The sequence below is a fragment of the Triturus cristatus genome, chromosome 7 (assembly GCF_964204655.1).
Source record: "Triturus cristatus chromosome 7, aTriCri1.1, whole genome shotgun sequence".
In the NCBI taxonomy this organism is placed as follows: domain Eukaryota; kingdom Metazoa; phylum Chordata; class Amphibia; order Caudata; family Salamandridae; genus Triturus; species Triturus cristatus.
Genome location: NC_140590.1, coordinates 1,512,378,698 through 1,512,403,885, shown reverse-complemented (window position 1 = coordinate 1,512,403,885; position 25,188 = coordinate 1,512,378,698). Strand labels below are relative to the sequence as shown.

Sequence of the window (25,188 nt, the reverse complement as noted above, 5' to 3'; positions counted from 1 at the left end):
CGGGAGTGAGGATCGCACTCCGGAGTCGCCCGGAACCTGTAAGGAGGAACACCGGAGGTCGGGGGTGAGGATCGCACCCCGGAGTCGCCGGAAGTCGACAGCGAGGCCAGGCCGGCCGACGTCATCGGAGCCGAGTGCGCCATCGGACCGGAGCCGCCCGAAGTCGACATCGTGAAGAGACTGCCCGACGCCGTCGAATCGGAGGTCGAGTTCGAACCGAGGCCACCGACATCGGACCGGAACCGCCTACCGGCGTCGACAAAGAACTGACACTGTGCCGAGGCCGCCGAGACCGAACCGGAACCGCCTCACGGCGTCGACACGACTCCAGCGGCGTCGGAACATCAGAAAAGGGCAGTAAGTGGAGTAGAGGGCGCCTAAGGCCCTGTGGAGACCTGAGAGACTACTCTGAGGGGCTAGGGAGGTGCTGAAACCCACCTGACTGTGCCTGGGGTGAACTGGGACTGACCTAGAGAGGTTGTGTGGAGAGGGAAGCCAGGGCATTGGAATTCCCCCCTTTTGATCTACCTCAGTTTAGGCCTCAGCCTTTGCCTCAGCCAGGGAGTAGCCCCCCTCAAGCCTTCCACACCCTACAAGCTGTACCTGGGCCAAATCAGCCCTTAAGAGTTGAAGTGCCATCTGATTCACAAAGTGTACTGTATACTTCTAATTATTTATTGGGGATACTGTATTTATTAAGTTCTTATCTATTTATTGCTGCACTGAATTCATAGGTCCACGGGACTTGTTGGTGTACAGTATTTATTGGTACAGTATTTATTGGTACAGTATTTATTACCTCAAAGTATTTAATTGTCTGTATATATTGCACTTGTATTTATGCCCTGTTATTTATGATCACCCCTATTTATTTCATCAAACAGCAAATATTTATTTGACCTGCTCTATTTAAGAATTTGTATATTGTGATTGTTATTTATTTTCCCAATCAGCAACTAAGAGAAGAAAGATAAAGAAGAATATTTTCATAATTTTTACGGTGTAGAGTCGTTTTTGGAACGGATGCACGCATGGTTCTTGTATGGGTATATTGTATGCTTAGCACTGCGCCTGTTTCCTGACCACTCGAGCCAAGCTACCCCATTGTGTCGGGAAGGTCCACCACCACCCTGCGGAGTGGGAGTGGGCTGTTTCCAACATAAATTGGTGTTCAGTGGTGGGATAGAGCTGTGCCTACATATACTTAACAATAACTGTGGGTAGTCCATAGGCCTACACCGGGAGTTTTCTCACAGCGGCCTTCCTAATTGTGGGTTTTTGTTTTTTCCAAATTTACTCTGGTGGTGGGAGGAGGTATTACTAAAGGTACCCCCCTGCATTGTTACTGCACAAAACCTGTCCTCTAACCTGAGTGGGCAAGATGGAGTTTGTTCTTGAAAATCTAGACACGTACACTGTGGCCCAACTCAGGGAGTTTTGCCAGCGAGAGGGGGTGTACTGTCCCCCAGGAGCAAAGAAGGGTGCACTTCAAACCAGCTTAAGGGCTTGGGGGGAGGCACGCAGGGAAAGCAAGGCTGAGGAAGAGGACAGGGATGGAGAGCCTGACCCCGAGGGGGCTGAGATGTACCAACCTGAGGTGGGGAACCTGTCAGCAGGGCCCAGGACACTTTCTAGGAAGGGCAGCACTGTCTCTAGTGGGGGCTTATCCGAAGTGGAGTTAGCAGACCGGAGAGAGAAGAGACAGCTCACATGGGACTTGGCAAGGCTGGAAAAGGAGAAAGAGGAGCAGAGGATGGCCCATGAATTGCGACTGAAAGAAATAGATCTTCAGATTTTGAGAATCGGGGCACAACCTGTTCCTAATGGTGGCAGCCAAAACCAAGAGTCCACCAGGGAATCCAAACCTTACCTGCCAAAGGACATTGTAGCGAGCTATGGGGCGGGTGACGACATCGCCAAGTGGCTAGCAGCCTATGAGGTCTCATTGAGGGCCCATGGGGTTCCAGCGAAGTATTGGGGAGGGGGATTGTATAAGTACATGCCTCCAGCTGGTAGGGATGCTTTATTGGCCCTCGAAGAGGATGAGCAAACCCACTACCCCACCATGAAACTGGCGCTCATCAGGAAGTTTGGACTTACTCCGGAAAAGTACAGACAGAAGTTCAGGGGTAGTCACAAACTGGGCACACAGAATTGGGTGGACTTCCTGGACTATGCAAAGAAGGCACTGGAAGGTTGGATTCAGGGCAGTGAAGTAAGGAACTACGAGGAGCTGTTTGACCTAGTACTGAAGGAACACCTACTCGAGAAATGTTTCCCTGAACTGCGGCAACACCTGGTGGATAGCAAGCTGACCAGCCCCCGGAAGCTTGCTGAGGAGGCGGACATTTGGGCTAGTACCCGGGTGTCCACAAGGGGGACTGGAGGGGATACTCAAAAGGCCGGACAGGGCGCCCCCCAGAAGAAAGAAGGAGGGGAAAAGAAAAAGGAGTTCTCCAAAGGCCCCCAAAATAACTTCCAAGGGAAGGGAACAGGATTCACCTCTAAGGCTAACCCACCCAGAAACCCTAATCCTGGCCAGAGTCAGCAGCCAAGGGTTGTCCATTGCTATGAGTGCGGTGGCGTTGGACACTATAAAGGAGATCCGAAGTGTCAGAAACGATCACCCCCTCCCACTGGAGGAAAGCCCCCCGGAGTAGCTAGTGTAGTGCTCGGGGAGGAGATGCCCTTAACTAAGGGAAGGGAGTGGGCGGGTGTCACTTTAGTGTCCCTGGGAGAACGGGAGATGGTTCCTAAGATCCAGGTGCCCGCAAATACTGCAAAGTATGGGCAGTGGATCACCATCAACGGCCAAAGAGGGGAGGCTCTGAGAGACACAGGAGCCAGTATGACTATGGTACGTAGCCAACTGGTGTCTCCAGAGCAAGTCATTCCCGATGTACTCCACCCAGCCGCGATGGCTGACGGCAGAACCGGCCACTATCCCGTGGCTGAGGTTCCCTTTGAATGGGGGGGGGTTGCAGGTTCACTTCGAGTTGCCGTAAGCCCTGCCGTGCCAGTCGATTGTCTGCTGGGCAATGACATGGAGCACAACGCTTGGAAGGAGGTGGAATACCGGACTCATACCGAGATGCTGGGTACACCTGACTGGGCCTGTGTTAGCACAAGGTCCGTGACTACCCGAAGAGGGAGTTCATTCCGGCTGGAGCCTGGAACAAAGGCCCAGCCAGCTGCCAGTCAAGGGAAGAACCGAGGACAGGAGGAGCCTGCCTCGGCGTCTCCACCCCGTAGGACGGATAGGCCACCGGAGGTGGTGGACCAGGAGTCTGCGGAGGGGGACGTTACCAACCTGGAGAACCTGCCCATCCCGGCCGAGTGGCACGTGGAGGGAGGCCCGTCCAGGGAGGAATTCTGCCAGGGCCAGAGGGAGTGCCCTACCCTTGAGGGGCTGAGGCGACAGGCCGAAGCCCAGGCAGCAGGGAACGTTGAAGGGAACTACAGTGTTTACTGGGAGGATGGCCTCCTCTACAGTGAACCCAAGGCACCCCTACATGGATCGTCACGAGCCTTGGTAGTCCCTCAACGTTATCGAGCCTTCCTTTTAGAGTTGGCTCACGAGATACCATTGGCAGGACACCTGGGGCAAGACAAGACCTTCGCCCGTCTTGTCCCACACTTTTATTGGCCTCAGATGAAAGTGTCGTCCGATACCTACTGCCGGACATGTGTGTCTTGCCAAGCCAGTGGGAAAACAGGGGTGAAGCTGAAAGCTCCCCTGGAACCACTTCCTGTCGTTAGCACCCCCTTTGAAAGGGTGGGCATCGACATTGTGGGTCCGTTAGATCCGCCAACATCAGCTGGTCACAGGTTTATCCTGGTTCTGGTGGATCATGCCACACGGTACCCAGAGGCAATACCTCTGAGGACCATAACAGCACCTGTTGTGGCTAGGGCCCTGATGGGAATCTTTACCCGAGTGGGTTTTCCCAAGGAAGTTGTGTCCGACAGGGGGACCAACTTCATGTCAGCATATATGCGGGCAATGTGGAAGGAGTGTGGAGTGACCTACCGGTTCACAACTCCTTACCACCCCCAGACCAATGGTCTGGTGGAGAGGTTTAATAAAACCTTAAAAGGCATGATCAGAAGTCTGCCTGAAAGCCTGCGGAGGAAATGGGACGTCCTCCTACCCTGTTTACTTTTTTCTTACAGGGAAGTGCCACAGAAGGGAGTGGGCTTCAGCCCCTTCGAGCTTCTGTATGGGCACCCTGTACGCGGACCTCTTAACCTGGTGAGAGACGGATGGGAAAGAACTCCCAGAAAGCTCCCCCAGGATGTGGTGAGCTACATGCTGGCCTTCCGGAGCCAAATGGCTAAGTTGTGGAAGCAAGCTTCTGACAACTTGGAAGCCAGCCAAGCAGTAATGAAGGCGTGGTATGACCACAACGCTCACCCGGTGGAGTTGGAGCCTGGCCAGAAGGTGTGGGTGATCGAACCAGGAGAGCTTAGTGCCCTCCAGGATCGCTGGTCAGGACCCTTTGAGGTGTTGGAGAAGAAGGGTAAGGCTACCTACTTGGTGGACCTGAAGACCCCTCGTCAGCCCCTGCGGGTGCTGCATGCCAACCGCCTCAAACCCCACCACGAGAGGCCCGAAGTCATCTTGATGATGGTGACTGACGGAGGAGAGGACGTGGAAAGCGAGCCTCTCCCTGATCTGTTTGCGTCTCAGGAAAAGGATGGGTCGGTGGAGGGAGTGATTCTCTCCCCATCTCTAACTCCTGAACAGCAGGAGGACTGTCGCCAGGTCCTGGGGCAGTACTCCTCGTTGTTCTCCCTTGTCCCGGGTAGGACTCACCTGTGCGTCCATGACGTGGACACAGGAGACAGCCCACCTGTGAAGTCCAAGATCTACCGGATGTCAGACAAGGTGAAGGCCAGCATTCATAGTGAAGTCACTAAGATGCTGGAGCTAGGAGTGATCGAACCTTCTAGCAGCCCCTGGTCCAGTCCGGTGGTGTTAGTACCAAAAGCTGCACCACCGGGTGCCCAACCAGAACTGAGGTTCTGTGTGGACTACCGGGGACTGAATTCAGTGACAAAGACTGATGCTAATCCGATCCCTAGGGCGGATGAATTAATTGACCGGCTGGGAGCTGCCCAATATCTAAGTACCTTTGACCTTACTTCAGGGTACTGGCAGATCTCTTTGACTAATGGAGCAAGGGAAAGGTCAGCCTTCTCCACGCCCAATGGCCACTACCAGTTCTGTGTGATGCCCTTTGGGCTCAAGAACGCACCTGCCACGTTTCAGCGCCTGGTAAACCAGATCCTCACCGGAATGGAGAGTTTCTCTGCTGCTTATCTGGATGACATAGCCGTCTTCAGTAACAGCTGGGAGGATCACTTGCGTCACCTGCAAGCTGTTCTCCAGGCCCTGAGACAAGCTGGATTGACGATCAAGGCCAGCAAGTGCCAGATCGGGCAGGGGTCGGTAGTGTACCTTGGACACTTGGTGGGTAGGGGAACGGTGCAGCCCCTCCAGGCGAAGATCGAGGCCATCATGGCCTGGGAACCCCCCAAGACACAGACTGAGGTCCGAGCATTTTTGGGCCTCACGGGATACTATCGCCGCTTCGTGAAGGGGTACGGTACCATCGTAGCCCCTCTCACGGAGCTCACGTCCAAGAAACAACCTCGACGGGTAGTCTGGACGGAGGCTTGTCAGCAAGCCTTTGAGAAATTGAAGAAAGCCATGTGCGAGGCCCCGGTCTTACGGGCCCCAGACTTTTCCAAGAAGTTCATTGTCCAGACAGATGCATCAGAACATGGCATTGGGGCAGTGTTATCGCAACTCAACGAAGAGGGTCTGGATCAACCCGTGGTCTTCCTATCCAGGAGACTACTTCCCAGGGAACAGAAGTGGAGTGCAATAGAGCGTGAAGCCTTTGCAGTGGTATGGGCTCTGAAGAAGTTGCGGCCATACCTGTTTGGCTCGCACTTCCTGGTTCAGACCGACCACAGACCCCTTCGTTGGCTGATGCAAATGAAGGGGGAGAATCCCAAGTTGTTGAGGTGGTCTATTTCCCTACAGGGGATGGACTTTCAGGTGGAACATCGGCCTGGAGTGGACCACGCCAATGCAGACGGTCTCTCAAGGTATTTCCGCCTTAGTGATGAGAACTCCCAAGGGGTTGGGTAGCTCTCCCCACTTTCAGCTGGGGGGGACGCGTGTTAGACCTGTCAGCCCTTTGGGTGGTCCCTCCTCATCATTATTTATTTTGTCCCACTTTTGCCTCAAACCCTGTTTGAATTTTTCCTTTTTGGGAACCACCAGACTTTTTAGTGTTGCTGCAGATTCAGGGAGCCATTTTACCTACCCCTGAAACTTCTGTCTGAGGGCCTGAAGCACAAAATGGTGGCCTCCTGTGACATCACCAGCATCCACTGGAACCTACCAGCACCTTCCAGAACCTTCCAGGAGATTCCAGAACTGTGTGACAGTTGAAAACGGTTTAGAATGTTGGGAGGATAAGAGAGGCAGTTGGCAGTTGGAGCTGGCAGTTGGCACCTGACTGGTGAAGAGAGAGGAGCACAGCAGTGAAGGAGGAAGGAGTGAAGCAGCAGGGGTGGAAACTTGTGCCTGGAGTGGGGTCCATAAACCCACCCTTGATACTTGTCCCTACTGATGGATCCCAGCCTATAGCCCTGTGTGGGAAGAAGTCGGAAGAAAACCATCCTAAGGACCTGGACAGCAGGAACAGGCCTTAGAAATAAGAAGACAGCAAGATTCTGACCTGAGAACTGGTTTCCCTGGAGCCTGGCGTCGAGTAGCCGAAGACCTGGAGCCCGAGGTGGAGAAGCGGCGCTGACTGAGGTAGCAGACGTCGTACCCGGAGCCGCCTGAGGTCGTAAGAGGGCGCCGGCGGAGGTCGAGAGGAATACCAAGGGTCGAGAAGGAGGTGAACCGAGGTCGAGCGAGCGGCGTCATCGGAGGAGTGAAGTCCGCCCTCCGGAGTCGTCGGAGACCGAGGTCGAGGAGCACCGGAGGTCGGGAGTGAGGATCGCACTCCGGAGTCGCCCGGAACCTGTAAGGAGGAACACCGGAGGTCGGGGGTGAGGATCGCACCCCGGAGTCGCCGGAAGTCGACAGCGAGGCCAGGCCGGCCGACGTCATCGGAGCCGAGTGCGCCATCGGACCGGAGCCGCCCGAAGTCGACATCGTGAAGAGACTGCCCGACGCCGTCGAATCGGAGGTCGAGTTCGAACCGAGGCCACCGACATCGGACCGGAACCGCCTACCGGCGTCGACAAAGAACTGACACTGTGCCGAGGCCGCCGAGACCGAACCGGAACCGCCTCACGGCGTCGACACGACTCCAGCGGCGTCGGAACATCAGAAAAGGGCAGTAAGTGGAGTAGAGGGCGCCTAAGGCCCTGTGGAGACCTGAGAGACTACTCTGAGGGGCTAGGGAGGTGCTGAAACCCACCTGACTGTGCCTGGGGTGAACTGGGACTGACCTAGAGAGGTTGTGTGGAGAGGGAAGCCAGGGCATTGGAATTCCCCCCTTTTGATCTACCTCAGTTTAGGCCTCAGCCTTTGCCTCAGCCAGGGAGTAGCCCCCCCTCAAGCCTTCCACACCCTACAAGCTGTACCTGGGCCAAATCAGCCCTTAAGAGTTGAAGTGCCATCTGATTCACAAAGTGTACTGTATACTTCTAATTATTTATTGGGGATACTGTATTTATTAAGTTCTTATCTATTTATTGCTGCACTGAATTCATAGGTCCACGGGACTTGTTGGTGTACAGTATTTATTGGTACAGTATTTATTACCTCAAAGTATTTAATTGTCTGTATATATTGCACTTGTATTTATGCCCTGTTATTTATGATCACCCCTATTTATTTCATCAAACAGCAAATATTTATTTGACCTGCTCTATTTAAGAATTTGTATATTGTGATTGTTATTTATTTTCCCAATCAGCAACTAAGAGAAGAAAGATAAAGAAGAATATTTTCATAATTTTTACGGTGGAGTCGTTTTTGGAACGGATGCACGCATGGTTCTTGTATGGGTATATTGTATGCTTAGCACTGCGCCTGTTTCCTGACCACTCGAGCCAAGCTACCCCATTGTGTCGGGAAGGTCCACCACCACCCTGCGGAGTGGGAGTGGGCTGTTTCCAACAGGAAGCATTCAATTTTTTCCGGCAGAGTGGAGAAAAATTACTCAGGACAAGTGGGTGCTGAATATTGTTTGCAATGGATACAGTCTTCGGTTTATCAGCCCGCCTCCAGCGATTCCGCCGGTCAGCTCTCGATTCCAGCTGAGAGCTCCAGGCGGAGGCAGACATCTTGTTGAGAAAAAAGGCAGTAGAAGAGGTACCTCTGTCTCAAAGGGGAAGAGGTCTGTACTCTCAGTTCTTCCTCGTTCGCAAGAAGGACAAGAACGAGTTCAGGCCCATTCTGGATTTGAGGCAGGCAAACAAATGGATTCGCAGAGAGGTTCCGCATGCTTTTGTTGCACCAGATTTACCCTCAGCTGCAACGGGGAGACTGGCTCTGTGCCATAGATCTACAGGATGCGTACTTCCATGTGCCCATAGCGAGGAAGCACAGGAAGTTCCTGCGATTCCAAGTTGGCGCCAATCACTATCAATACACAGTACTGCCGTTCGGGCTAAAATCTGCACCCAGGACCTTTTCGAAGTGCATGGCGGTGGTGGCGGCACACCTGCGGAGGAACAAGGTGTTGGTCTACCCGTATCTGGACGATTGGCTGATCAAGGCATCATCCTTCGCGGAAGCGCAAGAACACTTCCGATGGACGTGCGAGCTCTTGCACAAGCTGGGGTTACACGTCAACATGTCCAAGTCGGTCACGACTCCGGTCCAGTGCATACAGTACCTGGGGGCCTCCATCGATACGCGGTCAGCAAGCGTGTTTCCTTCGGAGGAGAGACGGTTATCACTCCTTCGGAAGGCTCAGGACCTCAGGACTGCTCCATCGACGACAGTGAGGAAGGTGTCGTCTCTACTGGGATCGATGGCCTCCTGTATCTTCCTCACGCTCGGCTACACATGAAACCACTGCAGGAGTGTTTGGAGGATCAGTGGGATCAGAGGACAGGCTCTTGGGACGACAAGATACGCCTGTCGCTGCATGCTCTTCAGTCTCTGAAGTGGTGGTGTTCGGCGGAAAACCTCCTCAAGGGGGTTCCCTTCCACAAGGACATTCCCACGACGAGTGTCGTGACGGATGCGTCTCTCCAGGGCTGGGGAGCGCATTCCGGGGACTTGCAGATTCAGGGGAAGTGGTCTGCTTTGGAATCGACGTACCACATCAATTTCCTGGAACTCAGATCTGTCTTCCTGGCACTGAAGGCCTTCCTTCCAGACCAACTCGCTGCTGATACAGACGGACAATACAACCACGATGTATTCTCTCAACAAGCAGGGGGGGTCGAGATCGCGCACTCTGTCGCAGGAGGCACAGGCGATCTGGCGCTGGCTGCTGGCCAGAGGACCGACTATTACGGCCACGCATCTGCCAGGAGTGCAGAATGCTCAGGCGGACGCCTTGAGCAGGCTGATTCAGGAAAACCACGAATGGGTCATAAACGACGAAGTACTAGGAAGTCTTCGCAAGGTGGGGGACTCCAGACGTAGATCTGTTCGCCACCGCCGAAAACAGCAAATGCCGAGACTTCGCATCCAGGTACTACCAGCGGGGGACGCTGGGGAATGCGCTATGGATCGATTGGTCGAACAGCTTTCTGTACGCTTTTCCACCCATTCCCCTGATTCCGGCGGTGCTCATCAAGTTGTCCCAGTCCAGGGCGCGGATGATCCTGATCGCCCCGGAGTGGCCCAGGCAGTGGTGGTTCACGGACCTTCTTCACCGGTCTCTCCTTCCTCACATGCGGTTGCCGTGCAGGCCGGACCTTCTCACGAAGTTCGGGGGGCGGATGGTGCACCCCAACCTCTCGTCTTTGAGTTTGGCGGCATGGCTCCTGAAATAGTGCAATATGGCCATCTGAATCTACCAGACGACTGTATGGACATTCTGAAGGAGTCTAAGCGACCTTCCACTAGAACATCCTATGCTTACAAGTGGAAGAGGTTCTGTATCTGGTGCAAGTCCAAGAACTTTGATCCGACAACATGTAAGGTAGATGTCATCCTTCCATACCTTTTACATCTGGCGCAGTCTGGCCTTAATTTCCATTCCATTAAGGTTCATCTGGCTGCTTTGACTGCTTACAGGAAATGCCCTTCACAGACTTCCTTCTTTCAGATCCCTGTGGTCAAGGATTTTTTGGAAGGCTTGAAGAAAGTGTTTCCTCCTGTCAGACTTCCCTCGCCTTCCTGGGACTTGAATGTGGTGCTGTCCAGACTGATGAAGGAGCCTTTTGAACCCATTCACAAGGCTTCATTGCAGCACCTATCCTGGAAGGCGGCGTTCCTAGTGGCCATTACATCGGCCCGCAGAGTGAGTGAACTTCAGGCATTATGTTGTCAAGAACCTTATACTGTATTTCATGCTGCTAAGGTTGTGATGCGTACTCACCCTAAATTTCTTCCTAAGGTTATCTCTGATTTTCATGTCAACCAGACCATAACTTTACCTACGTTCTTTCAGAATCCCTCTTCGCCAGCGGAAAGGTCTCTCCATTCCCTGGATGTTCGGAGGGTGTTGAAATTTTATCTGGATAAGACCAAGGATATTCGTAGGTCTGACCAATTGTTTGTTAATTATGGCTCAGTCAGGACGGGTCTTGCGACCTCTAAGCAGTCCATTTCTCGGTGGATTGTGTCCTGCATACAATTGTTATCAAAAGGCTAATAAGACCTTAGGGGGTAAACCTAAGGCTCATTCCACCAGGGGCAAAGCTGCCACGACGGCTTTGCTGCGTAATGTTCCGATTGCGGAAATCTGTAAGGCGGCCACTTGGAAGTCGGTCCATACCTTTGCTGCGCATTACTGTCTGGACACAGATGCCAGGGCAGATGCGCTGGTTGGGCAGGCTTCGCTGCGAAATTTGTTCGCACAGTAGTGGTAGTGTCTTGTGTGTTCTCCACCGCTTTTGTTGTGTGGGGATGGGCTTGCCATTCTATTCACTAGATTATGACTATACACAGAGATCCCCTACTACAGAAGGATTAGTTTCTTTTCTGTAACTCCAGTTCTGTAGTAGGGGTATCTCTGTTATAGTCATAAGCGCCCGCCCTCCTCCCCGGTGGAGAGATACTTATTCATATGTAGAATGCTACAGGTCTGGCGTGCTACGCCTTCAAAAAGAACTGAAAGTAAATGGGACCTGCTGGGCATTCTGGGATACTGGGGAAAGTTCTGGAAAACTGGAAAGTTTTCTTAAAGGCACAGTATCCTGTTCCAAGCCACATAATGGCAGCCTATGGGGCTTGTCTGTCCACTCCTTCCTCTCTATCATTCCAGAGGCTTTTGCTGGTAGAGGCAGGGTTTTTTCCTATGTGGAGAAAAACTAGACCGGCAGTGCTGTTTGTGGATGTTGGTGGAATTCTAGTTTAAGTACTGGACAGTGTAGCCTGTGGGTATAGGCTGCATTGTCTGTCTTTAAATTAAATTCTCTCTTAAAGGTGTATGCAGGTCTGCATGATTTGTCACCTTTTAGAGATTATTTTTTATTGCTCCGGGGTCCACGCACATGGGCGGGACTATTCACTAGATTATGACTATAACAGAGATACCCCTACTACAGAACTGGAGTTACAGAAAAGAAACTACTCCATCTGTATGTGCCCAGGCTGAAAGGGAGTCATAACGTGACACTTCTATCCTATGCAGATGACACTCCACTTAGTTACTATGCCAGGAGTCTGGGAGGGCAGTACAATTGGAGAGGTGCCTGACAGGTGGATAAATGGAGAACCAATAGTTGCCTCAAATTAAATGCCAACAAAACTGAGGTTCTCATTTTTGGAAAAAGCCCTTCTAAGTGTTCCTCAGCTTGATGGCGTGATGCAAATGGGCCCTACCCGTTCCCAAGGAAAAAATATTTAAAAAATCTGTGTGGCTAGATCGGCACTATCACTTGAACACCAAATAGTTGCTGTGGCGAAAAAGTGGATTTTTTTTTTTTTTGTCCTTCCACTCTGCAAGGAAAATAATTCTACAAGCACCAGTCACCTCAAAGTTCGACTACTGTATGTACTCTACCTGGGAACTACTAAATCAAGATTACAGAAGCTACAGCGAGTGCAAAATGGTGTACAAGGCCCGCCTTGTACTAAATGTGCTGAGACATGCTGCTGCTAGGTCTGCTCTAGCTAGCCTATTTTGGCTGTCTCTTAAAGACTATCTCACTTAAAGCCATATGCTTCTGTCACTGGATTTTCAATTACCAAGGTACAGGGTACCTCGCATCTTTGAAATGCCACAAAGTTGCAATATCGCATCCTTTACTGGCTCAGGGGTGTGCAATTTAAAATGTGCATAATAAAAGAGAAATAAATTGGGCGGGTTCCTGTGGGCCTTATACACTTGGTTTTGGGCTGTCCTTTTGCCCAACCCCTTCTATGAAGTGAGTTAGCTGCGTTTGTCAGGTTGGCTGCAGGGCCTGGCCATGGTGCATGTTGCTGGAGGCCGTGTACATTGGTGGTTATCCCCACAGCCTAGCCACTAGACCGGCTTGGTGGGCAACCTACACAGCGCACTGACACAATTTCATCAATTCAATTTTAATCCATTCAACCCCCAGAAATACTGCAGAAGGTAAGTAACTATCTTTTTGTTTGCAGGTGCTAGTTGTCCAACAAGCCTCTAAGTGACAACTTGGAGGACACATACTGAATAAACGCTACAGAGATTGGTTGAGGTTATGATCTTAGATAAGGGACTGGTAAATAAGTTTCTTCTGGGGACTATGGGCGTGAGGTAAAGTTTAGATAGGCTGAAATAGAATACCTGGTTGATATTACTTCTCGGAGCACAGCCTAGTTTTGCTTTTTAACACTCGATCTGTCTTTCAGGCATCCAAACATATTAAGGCTGTATGGTTACTTCCATGATGCTACCAGAGTGTACCTTATTTTGGAATATGCACCACGTGGAGAGTTATTCAGAGAGCTCCAGAAACATAAGATGTTTGATGACCAACGATCTGCTACGGTAAGCTATTTAACAATTTTCCAGTGGTGTTTACAAGTGGAGGGTTAACATGTCCTTCCCAGGAGTAAGGCGTGATCAGGTTGTCTCTGGAGTCTAGTCTGTTTTGATTCAGTGTAGATTTTTCCTCCCCTTTATGATACTAATATTTGCTGTTCCATAACATCCTGTTGGCTGTTTACCTCCTCAGCTGAGGTCCTTGCTACTGAGTTTTAATTGTAGTAGAGTTGGTTATCTGTGCAAGGCCAACGTGAATGCTCAAAATGCATGTTCTTTATTTGGATGGATGCATGCTCAACCAGCGTGAGCATGTAGTTCCCATGCAATCAATCTTCTACAGAGGCTGCCACATGTCTGAGTGCCGTGTGTGGCACACAACAGCAAGACAGTGGAAGCAAAGTATTATGCACACTGATTTTATTGTATTCCCTCCACACTATCAAAGGCGAGTGAAGCTCACACTTTAACATTTAAAGATGGTCTCTGGCATTGCAGGAGTAATATCTTAGATATTGGTGAAGTCTCAAGCACATTTTTGTGGCATGCGCCGACTGATGGTCCCACCCCTGATTGAATAATACCATCAAGGCGGCCTCAAGTGAAGGGAGATCAGAATAAACTATGTGGGATTTATAGTGTCCATACAACGAACTGCCTCTGTGTACCTATAGCAGTTTCCTTTATTTAGAAATTATGAAGCGTGGAAAAAAAAAATGGATCAAGTGATACATTGGGGTTCATTCATCCTTAATTATTCCTCGTGCCAACATGTTTCGGGCCCTCATCAGGCTGAATCTTTTTCGGTCTCTACTACGTCCTAGTACATGCAGAAAGGCAAGAACAAGTCTTACCTGCAACCTAGTTGATTGTCAACCTACTTGGGGTTAATGACCCCATGGTGTCAGCAGTGGAGGACTCCTTTTGTAGTTCAACATTTGCCAAGAAGCAGGTTCCATATGCAACCTACGTTCTATCTGAGAGCAGAGTGAATATCTGCTATTGCTCCTGTAGGAATGTACTGTTTTTTTTTTGTTTTTTTGTGTCATGGTCACCCCCACTTTTTGCATGGTAAATGATGCAGTTTTGACAGAAGTGCTATCCGGGTCAGTATCCGATCTTTCCCTAAAACTGTAAAATTGTTTCCCCAATTGGCAAGAAATTTAGCACCTCGAAGTCCCTAGTGAATGGGACTCCTGCTACCTAGGGCATGGATGCTAAAGAGGGTCCTTGAGGGCTGCAGCTTATATTGGGCCACACTAAGGTAATCTCTCACCACACTCGCGTGAACTGCCCTTGGAGATGTGCTATATTGGGTATGCACTTCTGTCGGCATTAAGTCACACAGCCTGGCGTGTATCAATTTTGTGTTAATGTATTGTACACACCTTTTCTAATCGATGTAAGAAATATTGCATGCTTGTCAATGGCGTGCCACACTGAAACGTATGCTACCTGCCATACATATGAAAACTAAACAAGCCAAGTCCACACGTTTTACAGAATCAAATCATTAAATTTTTCATGATTGGGTCCATTTGAATAATTTCTTTGAGAAAATACTTAATGCAATTTACCTTTTTTAATCGAGACTGAACATATTGCTAAATCATAACATTGATGCCTTCACATAGTTTTCATATGTAACACCGAATAATTAGCTTGTCATTTACATGGCGATCAGTCCTGCCTAATGCATTTCGGGATGGGATCCCTTCTTCAGGGGCTTATCTAAACAAGAAAAATAATTCTGCGTCGTACTAGGGGATTCACTGACGTGTGTGTATACACATTATCTGAAAGAAACACGTTAGATTCCTCACCTTAGAATATCCCCAGGCGTCAGGCTGGATCCAGAAAGATTTTTCGTAAGCAATACCCCTTGCACGTCGCTAGGCGGCGGCTCCGCGTCAGTCGTTGGCGTCGTGCACCGGAATGACGTCTGAGTACTTGGACGCCGCCCTCGCGCGCTGACGTCAGTTCTTTTTTCCACGCCACAGTGCTGATCCGGGAAGAGCTTACCCCTTTAGTCACTTTTTGACAAACTTTTTGGACTCTTTTGTCTGCTCGACTCTAACTGGTGCCGGTAGGATGCCTGGGTTTAAAGCCTGTGACTCCTGTCACCGACTGTCGGTGACGGACCACCACTGCTGGTGCCTTTACTGCCTGGGCGCCGACCACGATGGGCAGTCGTTTCTCGACTGCCAGGCCTTGACCTCGAAGGCTAGGCGGGAGCGGTCCCACAAGCTTCTCGAGCTCTGACACTCTGCTCCATGCCATTCAAGGTTCCGGTCCAGGAGGAGGTCGAAGGACCGGTCACAGAGCCGCAGCCACCATCACAGCTCGTCGGGTTCCTAGTCTTCGGGTAAGTCGAAGCATGGTAAGAAGTCCAGGAGACGACACCGCTCTTAGGACTCCCCTCGCCGGTCGCGTGATTCGGTCGAGGGTCCGGGTGTACCACCCCAACGGCTCCGTTGGAGCCGCAGGAGCCACGTCTGTCCCCATACCCACCGGTCCCTGGGACTGACGAGACTCTGGCGGAGATCAGTGCCTTCCTCTCAGCCATGAGGGGCCTGGCTCTGCCGGCGCACCTCTGGGCCCCGCGGACTCAACTGGGCGGCCTAGCAAGCCGGCAGCTCCGGCCCAGTCGTCGACTTCGGTCCTGACGCCGAAGGTCCCTGTGGGATCCAGGCCTGGATCTCAGTCGGTGCTGGTCGACCTCACGACGCCGCCTCTGTCGGCGCTGACACCGGTACCACCCCCGGCGCAGTCTCCAGACAACGCCGTTGTCCAGGGCCAGTGCGGCGCCGCATTCAATGGATGACCTTTTCATCTACTGTCCGGCTCCGATTATTCCCCTTGTTTATCAGGAATCGGATGACGGGGGCGACTAGGAGGGGTCTGAGGACCCTCTGGCCATGCAGGCCGGCTTATTTCAGGACTGGGCAGATGAGCTGGGGGACACCTCCCCAGACACTGGTTTCATCTCTCCTCCTACTGTGGCTTCGGAGGAAGGTGCTGCATTTTCCGTGGTGCTGCGCAAGGCGTCCGAAGCCCTTGGGCTGGAGCTGCCTGCTGTGGCCGTGAGGACTAACCTCACTGAAGTGCTTCAACCGTCAGCAAGCGCTTCGGAGCCTCTGCTGCAGTTCAATGAGGCACTAGTGGACGTTCTGAAGAGCACCTGGTCCAAGCCCTCCACAGTACCTCCTGCTCCGGGCAACCCCAGTTTTCTGTCCCAACACCCCACGCCCGAGAGCCTGGTTATCCAGGCCTCTACTTCCAAATCCTCCTTCCCGTCTGCTCCCCCGGATCGGGAATCCAAGAGGCTGGAACAGTTCGGTAAGGAGCTGTTTTGCAGCGTGAATCTTTCTGGATTCACTATGCTGTGCATTATTCCGCGATCTGGTGGTTGGGTCCGGATTCAGTCTTTTTTTTTTTTTTTGTATCCCAAGTGGGTGTCTACATCCCATTTGGTGTACCTCTCGTGACGTCGTTGTGCTTCCTGCGGAAGTCCCACCTTGGTGCGCCATCTTCAGATTCTTTTTTCCGCCATTGGGTCTGGATCGTCATCGAAGCTCCAGAGTTTTAACGAAAGAAGAAGAAAAATACACTAGTTTCATCGAAGGAGAATTTATAGAAGACTACAGAGAGGAAGAGCATACAGCCGGGACGACTAAGGAGGAGAACCTCAATCTTCGCCCATCAGAAAATGCGCACTCAGACTCTGAGCGCAATGGACAAGACACCCTTTAAATTCTGCCGTAACTGCCACCACAAATACGCGCAGAAGGACCAACATCCGGTCTGCAACATTTGCCTGCCGATCGACCACGAGAGCAAGGACTGCAATGCCTGTTCCGCCTTCACGCCGAAGACACTCCGGGTGAGAGAAAGGCAGAGGAGAGCCAACTTCAACATGGAAGGCAAGGGTAAGGCCCCGTCGCTGTACGAACTGGGACTCTCCACCGACTATGAAGACAACCTCGCCGAGGGACCTGATGTCTTCACTGTCGCAATGACCGATAAAACGCCTGACAAGGTAGCAGACACGTCTAGTACGAAACCCCCGAAAGGGCCCTGAAAATCTGGTAGTGACTCTCGAAAAACAGTCAGTCCTCAAAAGGAACACAGGCGCCGAAAATTTAGACGACCGCAAGTGGATCCTAGGACGAAAGGCCCAGTGAATCCTGCGAGAAGGACTCCCAGGTGCCGAAGGCCGCTGAGAAACAGAGTTCGTCGAAGCAGACCCACGAGGTGGGGCGTTCGGCGACAAAGGACAAGGCCGCGTCGACGCAAGCTCCGTCAAAGACCAGCGCTTGACGCCGAACATGCCTCCGAAATGGAGAAGAAAAAGAGAAGGCTCGAGGCGGAGATGGAGAGCATCCTTCAGAGGAAGGAGTTCGATGAGAAAATGAAATTCAAAACCCAACGAAACAGTCTACTGATGTAGTTGAAGAACAGGAAGAGTTTGACGCCGAAGAGCAGTCGAGAGATCCTGTAGAAGAGTAAGAAGACCCCTACTATGAGGGAGAAGATGAGGAAGAGGAGCAGCAGTCGATCTACGGCTCGGTGCCGTCAACGACACATGAGCTGGAATGGCAGGACATAGACGCCGAAAATGCCGAAGAGCCCGTGGAGTCCTATCCTTCGAGGCCTTCGCCGCCAGACTACATTGGGGCATACAACATGGTCGTCAAGAGCGCTGCAGCAGCTTTTGGCGTGAAATTGGATGAGGAGAAGCCGAAAGCAGGTTTTCTACTCAACACTGCTCCCCATCCAGACTAGGAGCCAGTTCGTCCCCATGCTCCAAAGCGTAATGAACCAAGGGAAGGAGGCGTTCAAGAACCCAGGAACTTGCAGATCCATCACTCCCAGAACAGAGAAGAAATACAAGCACTCCTCAAGGACCCGCCATATATCAAAGGATCAGTCACAGCTGACTCCATCATTGCGTCCATGGCCAGGAAAAGGGCCAATGTACCAGCAACCTCAGGGCCGCCTCCTGACAAGGAGAGCAGAAGGAATGACCTCACGGGGAGAAAGGTTGAGAAATGCGGCAATGCACTGGCACATGGCGGAACTCCAATGCCCTACTGAACAGGTACCAGCACTGGGACGAGATGGGAGACCTAATCAAACCTCTCCCCGAGCAATACCAGCAGAGCTTCCCATCTGGTGGAGGAAGGGAAGAATATTGCAAACTCGTGCATTAAGACAGCATTGGACGGGGCAGAGACATCGAGCAGGCTGATGGCTATAGGAATCACTGAAAGGAGGCAGGCCTGGCTCAATTTCAGGATTCAAGCAAGAGGTCCAGAACAACATACTGAACACCCCTTTCAACCGTGAGACGCTGTTCGGTGCTCCGGTGGACGAAAAAACTCACCCAACTGAAGAAAGAATGACAAGGCAAGGTCCATGGGGGCCCTGCAATTCAGAGGGATGAGAAGAGGCACCCCAGCTCGGAGACCCTACGGAAGGGGAGGAAACCAGCCGGGAACGTCACACCAGATATTCCAGCAAGGACAGCAGGGTGGAAGTCACGACCAGCAGGGACAGCAAAAGCAAAACTGGCAGTACCAGCCTCGAGGCCAGTCCTTTTGCGGTAGGGGAAACGGACGTGGCCAGAGAAGATGGGGGGAGACCAACCCTCATCAAAGTGACTTCGCACGGAAGAAAATGCTCACCCTCAGTATACCCCGAGGGGTGAAGCACAAAGTAAGCACAGTAAGGGGGGTACACAAACCAAACGCCTACGAGCATGCAACACCAGTAGGCGGAAGACTGGGACTTTACCTTCAACAATGGCAAAAAATAACCTCCGACAAATGGATACTCAACGTCATACAGTACGGATACTGCATAGAGTTGGAAAAAAGACCTCCAAACAAGAAACCAAAGAAGACAACGCTCTGGTCAAGAGCTTGCTCAACTCAGAGAAGAGACGCTACAACTACTCCAAAAGGAGGCCATAGAACCAGTGCCATGCAGAGAAAGGAACAAGGGAGTGTACTCAAACTACTTCCTGGTCCCAAAGGTGGACGAAACACTAAGACCCATCCTGGATCTACGATTCCTAAACAAATTCATAAAGACGCAAAAATTCAAAATGACATCGCTACAAGAAGTGCTACCTCAAATACGAGGCGGAGACTTTATGTCCACCGTGGATCTCAAAGATGCCTACCTGCACATCCCGATGAACAGGCGCCACAAAAACCTGTTGCGGTTCAACATCAACCAGGATCATTACCAATTCACAACCCTGGCATTCGGTCTAAAGTCCGCCCTAAGGGTTTTCACAAAATGCCTTGCAGCAGTAGCAGTGTATCTACGGAGGGAAGGGATTCATGTGTATCCTTACCTAGACGACTGGCTAATCAAAGCAAGTACTCGCGACAAGTGCAAGGAACACGCAGAGCGGGTGACAAGAACACTAACAAACCTGGCGTTCTCAATACACTGGGGGAAGTCATCAATGCAACCAGAACAGGTGAAGAACTTCCTGGGGGCGCATATCAACACCATAGACAACGGTCATGCCCAGCGACAGGAACAATAGCCCTGCTGAAGGAGACGCGTCTCTACCAGAGTGGGCGAGCTCTGACAGTGAGCACAGCGAGCAAGATCATGGGTATGATGGCGTCGTGCATTCACCTAGTCCCCATGGGGGGGGTCTCCCAGGGTCAGGTAGGTAAAGTTGGTTCACCCTCAGCGGCTCTAGGGCGCCGGGTGCAGAGAGAGTTGGGCCCAATGTTATCCTATGAGGGTTAGGGGGGCCTTGGTTGGTGGCTGCTGACTGGCACGCCACGCGGCTGTGGGAGCTGGGCTCCTGGTCACTTACTCAGGGCAAGTGGGGAAGTGGGTATGTGTAGAGTCTTCACTACCAGGGCCACTCGGGCGGCTGGGTGCAGAGGGCTTTTGAGCCTTCGGGCGCTCAATGGATTTCAATGGGAAATCTCCGGTTTGGGAAAAAGACTGCAAGCTCGGGGACGAGGACTCTTCAGGTGCCACAACCACTTCGAGAGGTAAGTTGGGTAGTTGGATAGGTAGGCACCCCGGGATTGGGCACAGGGGGCCATGGGGCACTGCGTGCAGGGGTGCCTTTTGGTGTCGGGAAATCTTACCCTCTGATCGCGGTTGGGGGGGGGGGGAGACCTTGTTCTGAGGCTGCAGGCTTCTTCAGGAGTGTCGAGGGAGGTCCTTGGGTGCTGGACTCGGGGTCACAGTTGCCATGGGGTCGTCCTCAGGGTCTTTGTTCACTCCGGCACTGGCCAGGCTCGGCTGGTGCAGTGTGCTGGGTTTGCGGTTCGGGGCTGCTGCCAGGGGTTAGAGAGGTTTTGAGTAGAGCCTCTACTCATGGGAGTCCCAGGGGCTTGGAGCCAAAAGGTAGCCAGGTCCTCCGGGGTTGGTGAGGTTGCTAGCCACAAGAGATGCCGGGTTGGAGCAGGAGCAGGTTCGAGGGTCGACAGGCCGGTAGGGCTGGGGCCAAAGCAGTTGGTGTCTTCCTCTTTTCAGCAGCTGCAGGGCAGGTCTTCTTTCTTCTTGCTCTTCGTAGTTTTGAATCTGGAATCTGGGGAAGGAAGGTTCAGGGTGCCCGTAAATACTAGATTTAGGGGCGTTATCGGTAGGTGAAGGTCAGGGACCAATGGGTCCCTGTCCTGGGGTGGGTACACCCCCTATCCTGCCTCTCTCCTGTGGGAGGGGGGGCAGTAGCCTAGTCCTGATAGGGTAGGGCTCCCCATCTTCAAGATGGCGAGAGCCCGGAGATGTGCTTCACCTCGCCTCCCCCACCTGAGGGGTGGGGTTGGCAGGCTTGCACATCCCCTGTCCTTATTTGGGGTTTCCGGTTTAAGCTTCCCGCCAGAGTGGGGGGTTGCAGGGGCCTGGGGAAACTCGGAGGCTTCCCCCTGCCCATCCTGGGGGAGGAGATTTAGCACCTCGCCCAGGATGTGCATTGCTGCAGGCCCAGGAGAGCAGGGGCTCTCCTACCCAGGGGTCCAGCAACATGTCTGCTGGGTGGCAGCCTAGGCAGCCTCAGAGCAGACGTGGATTGGAGGTTAGGTTAAAGGGGGTACCTCTAAGATGCCCTCTGGGGTGCTGTGTACATTAAATCCCACACTGGCATCAGTGTGGGTTTAATGTGCTGAGAAGTTTGATACCAAACTTCCCAGTCTTTAGTGTTGCCATTATGGTGCTGTGGAGCTCGTGTTTGACGAGCTCTCAGCACCATGTACTCTTAAATGGCAGCACTGCACTTGCAGTGCCCAGGAATGGACCTGGGAACTGTAGGGGCACAGGGCTCCTGCGCCCACACCATTGGCATACAGCACCCAGCTAGAGGGGTGACTGATGTATGCCATGGCAGTGTAGGTGATGGGCATAGTACACAGGGATGTGTGCCATGTCGACTTTGTTTTTGTCTTGCACCCAAACACTCAGCCTGCAAAGGCAGTGTGTGTGTAAGGGTACAGGGCCTCTAAGGGTGGCACAAGGAGTGCTGCAGCCCTTAGAGGCCTTCCTTGGTCACAAAGCCCTGGGTACTTAGGGTACCATATACCAGGGGCTGACATGTGGCCAGGGTTTGCCAATTTGGGTTTGGTTTGTTATAGGGAAGGAACATAGGCCCTGGGCACCTGATTGGCAGGAGTCCAGGGTACACTCAGTCAAAGTACATTCAGTAATTCAGCAAAAAGTGGGGGCATACCATGCAGGAAAGATGGCACTTTCTCACAAACGCACACTGTGCAAGAAGAGAACCTGGTGGAAAAGGGACAACATGACTATAGGGAAGCCCTTGACACCTCCAAGCCCAACTGTGACAATCACCACAGACTCCTCCCAGATAGGATGGGGAGCACACATGAGCAAGCTCAGAGTGAGGGGTCTGTTGACTCCAGCGGATGCGGTCAAGCACATCAACTACCTGGAGTTGAAAACCGTACTGCTAGCCCTGAAGGCCTTCCAGAGGAAACTGTACAATCAGTGTTGATACAAACGGACAACACCACAGCAATGTCCTACATCAACAAGCAGGGAGGAACACAATCGTTTCCCCTATCCAACCTGGCCCAGGAGATCTGGAAATGGGCCATCCCACTCAAAATAGACCTGCTGGCCATACACCGACCAGGAAAGGACAATGTGGAAGCAGACTGGCTCAGCAGGCAGACTTCAGCATCCCACGAGTGGGAGCTCAATGGGCAGGAAACGCAAAGACTATTCAAAAGGTGGGGAACACAGACAATAGATCTATTTGCAACACACCAGAATGCAAAATGCCAAAACTTCGCATCCAGACAACCAGAAAAACAATCCCAGGGGAATGCCCTATGGATAAGCTGGTCAAAAACATTTGCCTACGCTTTTCCACCAATACCACTGGTACACAGGGTACTCTACAAATGCAGGACCAGCAACATGACGCTGGTCCTAGTGGCACCACAGTGGGCAAGACAGATCTGGTACTCGCAAATAGTGGAAATGGCGCAGGGGCCCCCACACAAATTCGCTAGAATAAAAGACTTACTCACCATGCAGAACGGAGAGGTTCTACACCCAGAGACAGAGAGCCTCAGCCTAGCGGCTTGGCTCCTGAGGACTTGGAGTTCGCACACCTTAAGCTACCTCAAAGCACTATGCGAGTGCTACGGGAGGCAAGGAGGCCAACAACACGGAAGTGCTATGGGGATAAATGGAAAAGGTTTACAATATGGTGCAGCAGAAATAAGATGCAAAATAAAATGACCAGGGAATCAACAGTGCTTAGATACCTCACACACCTACTAAAGGCTAATCTATGCTCGTCGTTGCTAAGAGTCCACCTAGCGGCGATCGTAGCTTACACACTAGGTGAGACGGGGGGGGGGGGGAGTTTCTTTACCTCTCGGGTAGTAAAGAGATTCCTCGAAGGGGCAAAAAGATTAGCGCCACCTAAAAGAATGCCGCCACCAGCATGGAACCTCAACGTAGTCCTTACAGAACTTATGAAGGCGCCCTTTGAGCCCATACACAAGGCCTCTCTACAAATGCTGACAATGAAAACAGCCTTTCTGGTGGCAATAACCTCGCTACGCAGAGTAAGCGAACTGCAAGCGCTAACACTACAGGAGCCCTACATCCAAATACACAAGGACAGTCGTCATGAGGACGGACCCACACTTCATGCCAAAGGTGGTGTCCGCATTCCATATGAACCAGACAATTCAAATACCAAGTTTCTTTCAAAACCCAACGGGCGCTGAAAGGGCACTACACACTCTAGACGCTAGAAGGGCGGTGATGCACTGCATCGAAAGAACAAAGGAGCACAGGAAAACAAAAGTTTTTTCTCATTCGCAACCAGCTTCCTGGGTAGACCAGTGACTAAAGGGCACCATCGCAAGATGGATCGCACTAACGATAAAATTCTGCCACAATCAGGCAGGACAAGAACCATCGGAGGGGGCACAAGCACACTCCACAAGGAAAAAAGGGGCAACAATTGCCTTTCTGGCAAACACGCGCATTCAAGACATATGCCTGGCGGCAACTTGGGCTTCAGTGCACACGTTCACTAAACACTACTGCGTGGATGAACAAGGAAGCACAAGTAAGCACAAGTAGGACAAAAGGTGCTTCAACATATATTCAACGACCAGCGCTCATCTTCCACCCAGCCGCCACAAAGATAACAAACCGCTACAAAAACTATGCACAGCATAGTGAATCCAGAAAGATTCACGCTGCAAAACGAAAAGTTTCTTACCCGTCGGTGTAGTTTTGCAGCTTGAAGATCTTTCTGGATTCACTAGCGAACCCACCCTCCTCCGCCAGAAAGATGAGGCAGGAGAAGAAGGTAGCAGGACAAACAATAAAAAGAACAAGGAGATACTAAGAGAACTATTGAAATGGAAATTACTAGAACGCCTAGGGTTAAAAGAAAAAAAATACAGAGGGAAAAAAACCCGAAGATGGCGCACCAAGGTGGGACTTCTGCGGGAAGCATGACGACGTCACGAGAGGTACACCAAATGGTGGGACGTCGATGCCCACTTGGGCTACAAAAAAAAGACTACGAATCCGGACCCAACCACCAGATCGCGTAATAATGCACAGCATAGTGAAACCAGAAAGATCTTCAAGCTGCAAAACTACACCGACAGGTAAAACTATTCGTTCTCTTCCCTTAGTTTGGGACTGCGGTCCTTGAACACCACTTGCCTCTTGGACCATTATTCTCACTCTCTGTGGGATACGGTGGAGGACGTGCTGCCCCAGTGTTCGGAGGAGGCCCGGACGCAGCTCACCCAGGCTCTTGCCAACGGGCGGGATGCAGCACGACCTGCTATTCGATATGGACTAGATACTATGGACTCGCTGGGTAGGGCGATGTCAACCACGGTGGCGCTCCGCTGCCACGCCTGGCTGCGGTCCACGTCTTTCTCAGGGGATGTCCAGAGCACCCTCCTGGATATGACATTTGATGGCACTTGCCTTTTTGGCGAAAAGGCAGATAGTGCACTGGTGCGCTTCAAGGCCTCCCAGGCTACGGCCAAGTCCTTGGGCATCTCGGGGCCGCGACCGCAAACTTCCCCTTTTCGTCCCTTTCGTGGCCAAGGAAGGGGTGCCCCTCACGTCCGCCTAGCCACCGGCCGCAGAACCAACCTGGACGTGGATTCAGCCGAGGCAGTACCGGGGGTCAACGTGCCGGTCAGTCCACACCAACCCCAGCAGCATCCGCCTCAAAGCCCTCCTAGTCCGTGATTTCAGGCCCATTCCACACCAGTGGGAGGTGGAGTTCGCCGTCACCTGCTCCACTGGCGTTCCATCACGTCGGACAGGTGGGTGCTGTAAATCATCCGAAGGGGCTACTCCCTCCCCTTCGAGACGACCCCTCCAGCCATGCCACCGCATGTCGGGGGATCACTTGAATCTTCTACGGGAGGAAGTTGCAGCCCTCTTGGCCAAGGGGGCCGCTGAGCGCGTTCCTGGTCCAGAAGTAGGTCATGGTTGTTATTCCCACTACTTTGTTTCCCAAGAAGGGCAAAGGGGGCATACGCCCTATCTTGGACCTCAGGAGCATCAACGCCTTCCTCCG

The 25,188-nt window shown here is 52.1% G+C and overlaps 1 protein-coding gene across 2 annotated transcripts in view; it reads left to right on the top strand.

Moving 5' to 3' along the window:
• AURKA (aurora kinase A) overlaps positions 1-25,188 on the top strand; it is a 77,313-nt gene that overhangs the window by 39,578 nt on the left and 12,547 nt on the right. For both annotated transcript variants that reach the window (XM_085619265.1, XM_085619266.1), the window contains exon 6: positions 12,977-13,115. In XM_085619265.1, the coding sequence (XP_085475391.1) occupies positions 12,977-13,115 (139 nt within the window). The remainder of the gene's footprint in view (positions 1-12,976; positions 13,116-25,188) is intronic.